Here is a 13,855-nt window from a genome sequence, read left to right as displayed (position 1 = left end):
TCTGGACCCTACGGAATGAACAATGAAAGAATAACCAAAAGACTGAAGCATGTACGGGTCCAGCAGGAACGGAACAGTGACTGCCCCCTGAAACAGGAACCAGCACATGGTTAACAAATATGGCATAATGGACAAGGCTGAGATGTGATAAAGGAAGGAAAGAGATGGAGATTGCCTGCCAGAAAGCCCAGCAGCCAAACTCTGAACAAAGGAATTACACAAGCACAAGTGAGGACAAGAACAGAAATATCTAGGGAAAGAACATGAAGTCAAAGTGAGCAAGGTTTAGAACAGAGAACAGGAAGAAAGAGCATATGCAAAAAGACAAGAATCTAAGTGCAAGGGTACAGGAGATTGGAATTGCAGACCGGAAAGTAAGGACCGGAATCAACGAACAGCAGACTGAACTTTAGACAGGAGCAAGAAAACCCAGGACTGGAACTCTGGACTAGGATAGCCAGGACTGTACTGCAGATTGGTAACACGGAATACAAAGAACTGTAATTCTTGAATGGAATATCACAGGCAAGACTGTAGACAGATAACAAGTTAACTCAGGACTGGAATCTAGAAAGCTATAACCAGGTAACACAGAATACAGGCACAGGGTAAGGAACTGCAGGCAGGGAACAAGAGAATTGGCAATAGAGAGCAAGGGGCTGCAGGCTGAGAATGGAGGACTACAGAAAGAGAAGCAGGGGAACTGTAGGCAGTGTGTACAGTGTTGCAGGGCAGAGGGAACAAAGCTGCAGACAGAGAGCACAGGACTGCAGGCGGGGAAGGAAGGCTGCAGGGCAGGGAGCACAGACACTGTAGCAGGTTCTGGAAACAGCAGCAACAGGACACAGCAAAGATTAATTGCAGAAGGGGTAGGCAGTGAACTCAGTACAAGAGCCCTGTGCTCCTGCAGGAAGCTGTTTAAATACTGACCCACCCTTTGTTGAGGCAGACTTGTTAGCAGCACCAGTAGCACCACACCTGAAGGTAATCTGCCTCCTCCCTCTCTGGAGTTGGGAAAGCAATATCAGCCCTGATCTCTGGGGCTTCTGGAGGTTTAGTTATAAGGTTGCAGCATAGTACAAGCCAGTTAAGGAGAGATAACTGCCAAAAGGCGCATTATAGGACATGTAGTTTGCAAAATGAAATAGGGAAGCACCAAAGTGTAGCAAAGGGAAAGAAAATAGAGAAATATAAGTATGTATTGTCCCGGGCTCATTATGTTGATGAATTTCGAGTAACGGTTGGACCACAATGGGTGCCACTTGGTGTTCCAGTGGCATGGACATGACAGTCGTCGGCACTAAAGCAAACAAGCATACAGCAGGTTCAAGCCACACGGTTTCGGATGGGTACTGTGGGATCAAATATTTTAGTTAATGGAGAGGAATATTTGTTTGGATGTGGAAGAAGGTTTTTAGGGAGGGTGATTCCACTGAAATGAAAGGGGGTTGTTGGCAGAGGGCAAATGGCAACAAAACTGAACACAGCTTTGGAAATTAGGGTGGCTTGCGAAGCATGGCCCTTGGTGGATAAGCAAAAAACAAATTGGGTTCACCCTGGCAAAAGAATATATGCATAAAACACTGTACCCCAATATCAAACTATTCCACAGGCTACAGAAAATGTACTGATTTATAACAGATGAAAAGATAGGGGGACACAGTACAGCATAGTAATTGATTCTGTGCCAAGAAGCCTACAATGACATGTACTAGTTTAAGATGGGGCTCTTTGTGACAATTCAGGCAAAGGAACCAGCCAGATGGAATCTCCCTTTTGAACAGCAGCTCTCTGCACCACACAGGGTTTCACAGCCTAATACAGAAACTTTAACTCTACACTGGGGTGCGAAGCCAGTCTTCTCACTGGCAGAGGAGAACACTTTCAGTTGGGGCAGAAAGCTCTGCATATGTGAATATGTACATATAATCTGACACTGACAATCTTTGACACTCCATGTCCCGCATCCTAAATCCTCTTCATCATGTTGTAAGCGGTAAGATAGGACTATTATTTAACTTGTAGAAAGGAACACCATTCCCAGACCTATACTGCGTCTTCCTAACAGGTTGTACACATCAAGTACTCTGGGGACATAAAATTGTAATGCGCTTCAACTATGACATTTGATTGGTACACTTCCTCAATGATGCTATACTTGTCCAGTTTTGTCCTGTGAAGGGTGGTCTGAAGGGTACTGCAAGCCTTGCTGTGGACAATCAAATGGCAGAGTTATGGTCCGCTTCTGTGACTAATTAGAAGGCCTTCAAGTATCAGCTCTTGTAGACAATCTCGACAATCTCCTCATCTCCCCAGAACCTGGGGCAGTTAAAGCTATTTATGATAGACAGGATTAGATGTATAGGAAGCTGGTGAGCAAAGCTCTAGTTGGGGTCTGCTCCTATTGATGAGCCAGAATTGTCACAGGAAATCATGTATCTTGCAGCCATCACAAGGGAGATATAGGGCAATTGGTGGGGGGAACCAAGTTAGGGAGTCCCACAATTTCCAAAGGGATTGCCCCAAACCCTATAACCACCAGCCACTTACATATACACTCCTAGCCACTCACACAACTCTGACATGTTCTACATGTCAGGCAAAAACACAATGCAAGTAAAGCACCAGGCAGACCATCTTACACTACCCCCTTTTGATTCCATATGGCAATGAAGCATACCATAAAAGAACGCATCCGATTGCAAAACCTTTCTAATTACACCAAACCATATCTCACATCACCATACCCCTCTTAGCCAAGTAGTTGGTTGGTGCGAGGTAAGGCACTGAATGCTTTAATGACTCAAAATAGGGAACCTCATGCGGAAGTCCAAATCAAACCAATACATTACATTTCTTAGGTGAACTTTGAGTGATTTATATAGAGCCCATTTAAATTGATGTGTGACTGTGAAAGAACGATAACCCTTTTCAACAATTTCTTTTGGAAACCAAGGCACAATGATATTTGGGGATCAATGTTGTAGCACTATACTCATTGGGGATCAATGAATATAGTGCTACAACATCAGGAAACCTTTCCAAGTGGATTTAACCTTCTTCTACAAGTTGGTTAATGCCAGTTAAACATCCTGGTGACACAGGAGTGTGGGAGTGTTGGAACCCATTCCCAATGCTGGAGACCACAGAAAAACGTCTGTAATGAGTACATTATCCTTACTAAACAAATGGTCTTTTGAGTCTGTAGTTTCACTTGTGCCTGAACAAACATCCCAAACAGCAATCAACAATCCATTGCTCAGTAACGCAGCAAGAACCGGGATAAACCTTTATATTATTAACTATTTTCCTATGGGGGTTACCATCATACCGAAATGTAAACCCAGGTAACCCCAAATAGTGCATATTCTAACAATGTTGGTAAATTTGATACACATAGTTTAATGAAGATACACTGGATAGTATGGAAGAAACCCAAAATGATGGTGGCAATTTATGCACCTAGGCTTTGACAACATACATGTGTCATTATTAAGTCTGTGTTATTAAGTCTGTGTGATGGTTTTCCAAACAGTAGACACAGGTCCATTAGAGATTACTAATACAGATATACTCTGAAAAGCGATGCTTCTTGAGCAAACACATAATAGGATGGCCAACAAAAGTAATTAAAAAGAAGAAATGTTGGAGCAAATAAGTTGTATGCAGATGGGAACAACATGTCCAAACACAGCACATCTTCCTAGCTGTCCCTACTGGGAACAAAGGAATTGAATATGCCAGAGAGGCTAGGGAGTTAGAACGAGAATAAGGCAGAAAGGTAGGACTTCAGTAAGTTACTGCAAAAAAGTGTATAAAGTTATGTAAACAGAGTCTGGACCCGGTACACTGGCTCAATGATTCCCATTAGATGGTAATGGGATTGTGACTAACGGTGCACACGCTGAAAACTCTATGAGGGCTAATACAGTCCTTCTGAAATATTTGGCATGCAGTAAATTACTGTTCCAGATTGCTGTTTCCTAGACTGTTTCTCACCTTCGTCCAGTTTCAATGATCTTGTCTCGGTTTTGGAGTCCAACCTCTGTGAAGGCTTCAAAAGCATCTTGGGCCAACAACTCTGACCACTTATACGAGTAATAACCAGCAGCATAGGTGTCTCCACCAAATATATGAGAAATTGTACAAGGAGTGCAGTCCTCCTGAAGATCAAATGCATTATAAAATTAATTTAGCACATCTAAAACTAGTATTTTTTTAAATAGGCACAATAAAAAAATCTTTACATAGGAAACAATAGAATTTAAAATATAACTGTCAACAAGAAACACAAATGCTAGTGACTTGCTAGTAACTTAAATCTCTATGAAAATATATACCCAATTAATAAAAGTGCAAAACACACACACACACACACACGCGCTCTCTCTCGCTGCGTGTGGGCACGCAGAAATTGTACGTGAAGAGATGGGACACATGGTGCTCAAAATATATACATTGCGATCCTGATTCACCTTCACCATGGGGGTTACTCCATGCTGTATGGTGTGGGCCACCTGTTTTGAGCAAGCACAGTCTAGGAACATGGGAAGGTCCAGATCAAACTTGCGGCATTCTGACTACTCCCTGCCTTTTAAAGTTACTTACAAGTATCTCCTGTTCTCTACCATTGGTATGTTTCACAGAGTCACATGCTGTTTGAATATTTCCCATCGTCAGGCTGAGAATTCTATGGAATATTAAGGAGGTTTACATATTAAATTTGAAAACTGCTGTTATTTTAGAGCTCTAATAGAGTCAATTTGGGTCGTATTGCCCCACAGCAAATTGACAGGTCTCCCTTGGCTCCACGCCCAGAGGCCATCTTCAGATTTTTTTTACAGCACGTTCAGTGTTGGGAGTCCTACACATTTTGATTGTGGAAAGCACACGTGAACGTGGCAATAGGAGCCAAGAATAGCCAGCTGGAGTAGGCAGATTTGCATGTGAATCTATGAAAGATGACAATGCTGGCAAACAGGTGTTGCATGTAAGTAACTTATTAATTCTCCAGAATTGGATCTTTCAAAGATTAACATGTTGTTTGAATAGATCATGAAGCAGTACACACAATACCAACGATGGGCAGAGGTAAAGCTCCCCTGAAGGAAATGCTCACCCCAGAAAACACTCACCTCCCCCAAAAAAGGTTTCATTGCACTGCCTGGCTGACCATGAACACAACACAGTGGAACCTTGTGAAGCTATGCACAGATATCTATGTGCAGCATTGCAAATATCCAGCAGGGGAACATCGGAGAAGAAAGCCCTAGTAGCAGCAAACACCATTGTGGAATGTGCTTGAGGCCTGTTAGCCAGCTGATGACAGAACTAAATGCAGGACAGTCACCGTGCAATAGACAATGTATTACCCATGCCAAATGATCCAAAATCTACAAAGAGCTGAGAAGATTGTCAGAATGTCTTAGTGCAAGATAAATAGAATGTCATGGCTCACACCACATCCAAGGAATGTAAAGAGCGCTCCACACAAAATGACGGGGAACTAAAGAATACAGGTGACATCACAGGTTCATTAAGGTGGAATGAAGTCGGAAGCTTTGGCATGAAAGTCGGGTTCATGCAAAGAACCACCTTGGAGATATAGAAAGTCAAGTAGGGAGCTTTGCACAAGAGAGCCTGGATTTCCCCCAAAACGCCTTGCAGAGTTGATGGCAACCAACAGGGCGGTCCTCCAGGATAACATCTTTAGAGAGGCTTTGTGCATAAGCTCAAAATGGGTCCCATGAGTTTGGAGAGGACCACATTCAATTCTCAAGCTGGAGCAGGGTCTCGGACTGGAAGGAAAGCTCAGTCCTTTGAGGAATACCTATAAGAGCCTCTGTGACCACGAGACGGATCGCCTGGGAAATGTATAAATCTGAAGATGGCAGCAAAGTGTACATCGATCGAAGAATCAGACCAGCCTCTGCCAAAGACAAAAGGTAGAGCAAAACATCCTGAACCTGCACACGGAAGGGGTCGAGGCCACGACCAGAACACCAAATGAATAAATGTTTTCACTTGCTCTTGTAGCAGTAAACTGTGGAGGACACCCAAACCTTGGCCGAGCATCGTGGCAATCTGGAGGCAAAGGTATACCACCAAACTCTAAGATGGCAGGAGCCAAGCCGTCAGATTGAGAGAGGCATGGTCGTGGTGCTCCTTGGTCTCTGGACAGAAGTCTGACGAGCCGTGGTAGTCTGATGGGCAGTGCTGATGAGAGGCAGAGGAGACCGAAGAACCAGAATTGCCTCTGCCAAGATAAGTTTGCACTAATGCCGCATGTAAACGTTCATCTCTCGAGGATCGAGAGGGATTTGTGAAAAAGCATACAGGAACATCACCTCCCAAGGGGACTTCAAGGCATCCCCTAAGCTCCTTGCATGATGTAATCTGCTGGTGAAACCAATGCATTTCTTATTCGCCTTGGTAGCGAGAAGGTTGTCATCCTGTTTTCCCTACTTGCGGAAGTTACAACAAACTTGGTCTTGCAGAAGTTCCCACTCAAGGCAGTATTTCAGTTCTCTGCTGAGGGAATCTGCCACTGTGTTATGTAACCCTGGCACAGGGAATGGAATGAGGAAGAGATTGTGGGCTACAGCCCAAGTCCATGAGCCTGGGCCTCCGTTGACAGAACAGGGGACCAGGTGCCACCTTGCTTGAGAATGTAAAACATTGTGGTGGTGTTGTTTTTAAATACCTGGGCTACCTGGCTCTGAAGTTGCAGTAGAAAGGACTTGGGGGCCCAGAACATGGCATGCAATTCCAAGACATTGGGCGTCATTACGAGTCTGGCGGTAACCCTGCCGGTGCTACCTCCAGGTTGCAGCTAAACTCCTAAAATGTTACCAGTGCCTGACTTCCCGTTGCCACCGGGAGATTCAAAGTCCGACAGCCCGGGAAGTGAGACGCCGATAAAATGTAATTCCTCATTCCCACAGAGTCCCATATGACTCTGTGGGAGTGGGGATACCGAAGTTGCTAACAGTGCCGCTGCTTCCGTAACGGGTTTGCCTATCATGGCTGCTGCGCCCGGTAGGGTCACACCTGTCGGGCACAGCAGCCCCTGCAGGCAGACCCCTAGTTTGCCGGTCGAGAAACAAGGGTGCCCGTGAGCTTACCAGCACCCTTGTTTCTGGACTTGCAAACTTATAATGAGGTCCATTGATGTGCAGCTCTCTTTCCTCCTGGGACCAGAGACCTCTGGCATGGAATGGCCCCAGCCCTCCAGGAGCGGGTCTGTCCTGATTGAGACCTAATGGTCCGGCAGGCAAAGGGGCGCCCCTCGGGTGAGATTGTAGAGGTGCATCCAACAGTCAAAGCATTGTGTAAGGGGTGCAGAAGCAGGATTGTGTCTTCTCAAGAGCCAGAGACCTGCTTCCATTGCACATAGAGAGACACCTGGAGAGGCTACCTACACAGCTTGCAGTGCTGGATTAGGGTAATGTAAAATGACCTCATCTCCAGCAGGGATTTCATGTTAGGAACTGATGCAGACATGTTTTGTGAGAGCAGGGGTGTATTTGCAAGAATGGCATTCACTATGTCCTCCGAAGGGGATGCAATGCATGACAGTGTGTCGAGATGAGCTTCTAGGAACAGAGGGTGTTGAGAAGGTGTCCAGCAGGAATTTTCATAGTTGAAAGAGAACCCCAGCGATGTCAAGCTTGGCCTTGCTGTTGAAACGGAATGCGTTTGCTTGCCCCTTTGGACAGGAGGGCCCAAACATCTCGTAGAAGTAAAGGCAAGACCTTCTTGACTTTTGACAAGGGATGAACAGAGGCAGGACGCCCCATGAATTACAACATGTGTCCCTGCTCGATTAGTGACAACACCCATGCATTTGGGGTGATGGAAGGCCACTGCTCGATGAACTTAGAGAGCCGTCCTTCCACTGGGGTGTGGAAATGGAGGGAAGTGTCAGAGCCCGGTCCCACCTGCTTGGTTGATTGGTCCCTGGTGTGCGATATGCTGCAACAGTGCTTATTGCCTCTGTAGGCTTGGGAATTTCCTTTGTAGCTGTCCAAGGCATCATAGGTGTTGGACCGGTATGACTGGGACTGATAAAAGGGTATGCAGTTGCGGGACATCCTTGAAAACACATCTTGCCTGATCGAAAGGACTGACCACCATTGCCGGAGCATGTCCAGGGAACAGGCGGTATCCGTGTCCGCTTTGATGGCCTAAAGAATGTCATCAACCTTCTTGCCGAACAGGTCTTTCCAGGCGAAGGGCATATTCACTACTTACAATTGTACTTCTGGGCGGATATTAGCGGATTTGAGTCATCTTTGTCTGCATAGAACTGTGCCATTTCCCATCTCTCTGAAGCAAGTGTCCGCAATCACTACAGCTACAGAAATTGTGTGGTCCGAAGTGGCCTCACCTTCGTGAAGGAGGGCGAAAGCTTTGTCCTTCTTATCATCCGGAAGGAAATCCAGTATAGGGCTAATTTTATACTACAACTCCTTGTAGTAGCGGGACAGGATTGCCATGACATTAGCCACCTTAATGGTGGTTGTGGCAGTGGAGGTGATGTGTTTTCCAAAGGAATCAAGCTGCTTGACATCCTTGTCGGGTGGGACCAAGCATGGAGAGGACGAATTAGCTGCACGCTTTCGGGCCACAACCAACACTGCAGAGTCCTGACTAGGTTGTGTCCATAGACACTTAGGTACCGATTCAAGGGCCTCTCAGATGTCTTTAAGAATGGCGCTGGCAACCATAGACTTCCTCAATGGCTTCCTTTCTCTGGTACAAGAAAACTTCCTTCTTTTGTTCCTCTGGGATGTGATCAAATAATTTAGCAGCCTAAACCATGACAGCCTGGAAGGAGCCAATCTCATCAGTGAATGAATCGCTGAGCAGAGGTTCTTTAGGTTCATCATCCCGTGGTATGACATCAAATTTGTCAGTGGTATTAGTGTGTTTCCACACAGCTCGTTGAGAGACGTCATCCTCTGACTCACTATCTGTGAGGTTGGAGGTGGTAGGTGAAGTAAGAGCATGTGCGTGAGCACGTGAGGGGCATGGTTGAGGAGCAGGCAATGGGCCAGTAGGAATGTCTTGACATGGAGGCAAAGATGGGGCAGGTAGCCTATGTTGAAACTCTGAGACCTGAGTCTGTAATGTGGTCAGGATGTCAATAGAAAGGTCACAAGCCTCTGGCTGAGTGGGAGGAAGGTGGTACAGCAACGAGGTCTAGACATTGGGCTCCGGGGGTGACCAGTGCTGAGCTGCACCGCTGGAGAACTTAAAGAGGCTGGAGGAAGAAGAAAAGCCTGCACTGTGAGAGTGAGGAGAAAGGCGGCGGGCAGTGCTGGCGGCCCACTAGGGAGGCTGTGTGAGGTACCAGAGCGGGAGTTCTCCTGAATAGTAAAGAGATGCCTGGTGAAGAGCGAAAGAGAGGAAGCGGACACCCAGGATTGAACCGGGAGGGGGCGCTGATTACCTGCAGTGGCGCAGGAGAAGACCAGGGGTTGCGGCTGGGGACACACACCACCTGAGCACCACTTAGACTTGAGGGGTAGCTAACATGACATTGCAGGGCCTGACGCGGTGTGGCCCTACAGGCAGCAATAAACACATTCGGCACCCCGAGGCACTGACTGGATGGCAGGATGATGTTGTCAGGAAGACAGCCTATGACGCCAAGAAAGTAGTGGAGGGCCTGATGTGTGGGCCGGCAGAGGAATATTTGGACTCTTGGACCCCTGGGTCAAAGTGGCAGCTGATAAACCGTGGGAGGATTGGTGCTGTGTGGCGAAGGCGTGCGTAACACTATACTGTAGAAAGAAGTCACCCGACAAAGGGAGGAGGGCAAGTGAAATCTCTTTCAGGATCTCTGCAGGGTCCCCCACAAGAGCGTGCAAGTAAACTGATTCATATGTGCAATGGAGCAGTCACTGGTAGCCACCCAGGATCTAAGCGGGGGGATGAAGAGAGGCTGTTTGGAGTGCTCGCCATGGTGATGGCTACAAAGGATGATGTATTGAACATCTTGCAAGAAATAAAAGTGCATAGGACAGAACTCCATGCCTTGCTGAAGGAGTTGAAAGGGAGAATGGACAAAGTTGAAGAAAGGGTGGAATCTCTGGAGAATAACCACACATCATTGGATGTGATGGAGACCAATCAATTGGTTAGACTTAAGGAGGTAGAAAAGAAAAACAAGGACACATTCCTGAAAGTAGAATATTTGCTACACAGAGAAAGGCGAAATAATGTCCCTCTGATTAGGCTGTTCCCTAATCAGAGGGAGAGTCTGCTAAAGATCTTGAGAGAAAAGTGCTTTGTCTGGCAGACTCTGGTGTAGAAGAAGGACATGAGAATATACTTGTTGACAGAATGCATAGTGCGACGCCCAAGGTCAATCACTGTGAAGTGCCACTACTATATGCACAGGCTGGACATCCTGGCAAAACTAGCGAGAAGGAAAAAGTGATCATTGTAGGTTTGGAGGAGCAGAGAAGGCAGTGCACGCCTCCAACTACCTTCCTCACGAAAAGACATCACAGATACTAGTGGGGATCCCATTACCCCTTTCTTTTGAAATACGAGGCACCACTTACATCGTATTGGATGCGGAAGAAGCAGCTCAGGTATTAGAGGAATTCATGGGTGACCAGCCCTCCAAAGACGTTCTGCTGGACAAGGCGAGGCAGGTGAAATTACATAAAACTTTCACAGGAAGGTGCGCAGGAAAGACATTGGCCAGAACCCGGAAATTTAGAAAGGTCACCTCGTTCTCACACAACCACCCCCCCGTACCCTGCTCGCGGCAGCCAAAATGCGTGAAAATGTACTTGCACACCCCCTTGAATACAGTTACCCCGCTCGCGGCAGCCAAAACGCGTCAAAATCTCCCTGCGCACCCCCTTCGATATGTGTACCCTGCTCGTGGCAGCCAAAACGTGTGGAAATTAACTTGCGCACCCCCTTGAATACACGTACTCTGCCTGCGCCAGGCAAATTGCATGGAAAATGTCACCACTGTGGTGTGGGCTGCCTGCGGGTCATGGTCAGGGGTGATGGGCTGGCTGTGGGTCATGGTCTGGGGTGATGGGCTGCCTGCGGGTCATGGTCAGGGGTGATGGGCTGCCTGCGGGTCATGCCCAGGGGTGTAGGGTGGTACCCTGTGGTGTGGGCTGCCTGCGGGTCATGGTCAGGGTGATGGGCTGCCTGCGGGTCATGGTCTGGGGGGATTGGCTGCCTGCGGGGCATGGGGAGGGTGGATGGGCTGCCTGCGCATATTCTGGGAGTGCGCATGGAGTTTTACATGCGATTCGCCTGGCGCAAACGGGGTACGTGTATTTCGGGGGTGTGCAGGGAGTTCTACACGCGATTGGCCTGGTGCGAGTGAAGTACGCGTATTCCGGAGGTGGGCGGGGAGTTTGACACGCGATTCGCCTGGTGCGAGTGGGGTACGCGTATTCTGGGGGTGCGCGGGAAGTTTGACACAAGATTCGCCTGGCGCGAGCGGGGTACGCGTATTGCGGGGGGTGCACGGGGAATTTGACACGCGATTTGGCAGTGTGGGCCCTCCCGGGGGTGCCCCTCCCCCATATCCATGCCCCACAGGCAGCCCACACCACAGGGGACATACCTACAACCCCTCCCCATGCCCCGCAGGCAGCCCACACCACAGGGGATACCCCTACAACCCCTCCCCATGCCCCGCAGGCAGCCCACACCACAGGGGACACCCCTACAACTCCTCCCCATGCCCATGCCCCGCAGGTAGCCCATCCACCCTGACCATGCCCCTCAGGCAGGCCACATGGCACCATGCACTTGGGAGCCCCATCCCACCCCCAGTGAGGACAACCTACCAGCAGGCAACGACACATGTCGCCCTCACCCCACCCCCAAAGAGGGCAACCTGCCAGCAGGCCCCGACACATGTCCCCCCCACCCCACCCCCAGAGAGGGCAACCTGCCAGCAGGCCCGACTCATGTCGCCCCCACCACACCCCCAGTGAGGGCAACCTGCCAGCAGGCCCCGACTCATGTCCCATCCCCCCACCCCAATTAACAGGCACCTGCCAGCAGGCCCTGACTCATGTCCCCCAAAACACCACGCCATAACTATACAGACACATGGCCCTAATGCCAACCCAAATCCCACTTCCCCACCCCCCAGTGCAAACACCCAATGATCCACTGCACCCACTCCCTAGTAAATTACCCATTCCATAATAGTCTGAAAATAACCAGCATGCCCATCAACAAATGTCCTACAGAGCCACACAGTGGCAACACATGACTGAGCCAATGCTCATAGAGACATGCACAAAATAAATCTTAGTACACCACACCAGTAATGTTGAATAAAGAAATGTATTAAAAAGTAAAACAAATGACAAAATTAAAACCACACAAGCAAATGAAGAAATAATTAGTGCAATAAGAAAAAGAAAGTCAAATCCAAGGAAAAAAACAAATCCAAAACATGAAAAAATATAAGTGGTTCATACCCAAAGTCCATAGAAAAAAATCATAAGTTGAAAAGCATAAAAAACATTAATCCATGTGAACATCTAAAAATGAAAGTACGTACATGTCCGGAAAAATTGTAAATGAAAGTCTGAAGGGTCCATTATCCCAAAACAAACGGAAACCTACCTAAAACCCTATCTAAAATATGTGGAGCAAAGTCTGTGAACTCCAAATCATAATAAAAACCAAATGAAACCTAAACCTAAATAACTATATACAAAGGCGGCAGGCTAGTCCGATGGCTCACTCATTGATATCCCGGGCCAGGGCATCATTGAACTCCATGTCGATGTTCCTGAGGCGGGCCTGTTCCCTGGCCTCGAGGTCTCGCAGGGATGCAGCCATGGCCTCCTCCAACTCCCTGCGAGTTGCCTCGAGGCACTCAGCCTGCCTCATAACCCGGTGCATGGAGTTCTCCGCCCTGACCATTGTGAGCTGTGCCCTCTCCGCTCGCCGCCGCTCCGCACCTATTTGCTGGCCCAACCGCTGCCACACGGAAGACACTCCCAATCCTGGGTCCTCCTGCCCGTCGGCCGATGTCTGCCCCGATGATGTAGAGGGCCCCAAGGCCACATGCCTCCTACGCCGAGCCTGCCCCCGCCTTTCTGCAGCCTGCAGCCGCCACCACGACTGCCTCTGGGTAGATGACAACACCCGGGGCCGTCGTGCAGGTGCCCTGCTTTTATGTGCCTGCACATCGTCCGTTGCCAGGGGTCCAGTTGCTGGGGTGACCACCTGTGCTGGAGCTCCGACTTCCGACTGTGGCAGGGATGGGATCTCCACCAGCCTGGCTGCGTTGATTGGGGGAGGTCCACAGGGGGCCCTGGTGGCATCTGGGCCAGAAGACGGCACGAGAACAACTGGCGTATAGTGTGCACAGAGGAAGAGAGGGCCGCAAAACAGAGTGACGAATGGAGGAAACCCCTGACCATGAGCCCTCCCCACGGGGCCACGTTGGCACACATCTCTTCGTGATGACGTGCGTGGTCCCCCCAGGAAGCACGCACATCATCACGAATGTCACGTGTGCGCAGCGCGACACCAATCAGGACGGACTCAATCCTGTCACGGGTCCCCACGTCTGCAGGTAGAGGAGTGCCAGATGACGTGGACCTCCCCCCTACCTGCGGACGGGCCTAGGACGGGGCATCCCTGCTGGTGCATGGTGATGCAGTCACAGTGTCAGGGAAAGTGACATGCACAGGCCTCTCCGCTGCGACCTGTGCTGCCTCCTGCCCCTGGACTGCACCACTTGCACCAGTGGTACCACCCCCACAAGGCCCCATGTGCGGCTCTGAAGTGGCCTCCTCCGTACACACCATCAACCTGGATGGCTCTGCACCGTCTTCTGCCG

The 13,855-nt window shown here is 48.9% G+C and overlaps 1 protein-coding gene across 2 annotated transcripts in view; it reads right to left on the bottom strand.

Moving 5' to 3' along the window:
* LOC138569537 (uncharacterized) overlaps positions 1–13,855 on the bottom strand; it is a 1,144,950-nt gene that overhangs the window by 33,279 nt on the left and 1,097,816 nt on the right. For both annotated transcript variants that reach the window (XM_069647595.1, XM_069647596.1), the window contains exon 18: positions 4,000–4,163. In XM_069647595.1, the coding sequence (XP_069503696.1) occupies positions 4,000–4,163 (164 nt within the window). The remainder of the gene's footprint in view (positions 1–3,999; positions 4,164–13,855) is intronic.

Source organism: Ambystoma mexicanum, chromosome 2q, assembly GCF_040938575.1.
Source record: "Ambystoma mexicanum isolate Mex_15411 chromosome 2q, UKY_AmexF1_1, whole genome shotgun sequence".
Classification (NCBI taxonomy): domain Eukaryota; kingdom Metazoa; phylum Chordata; class Amphibia; order Caudata; family Ambystomatidae; genus Ambystoma; species Ambystoma mexicanum.
The sequence above is the reverse complement of the archived record's forward strand: the minus strand, read 5'-3'. Positions and strand labels throughout refer to the sequence as shown.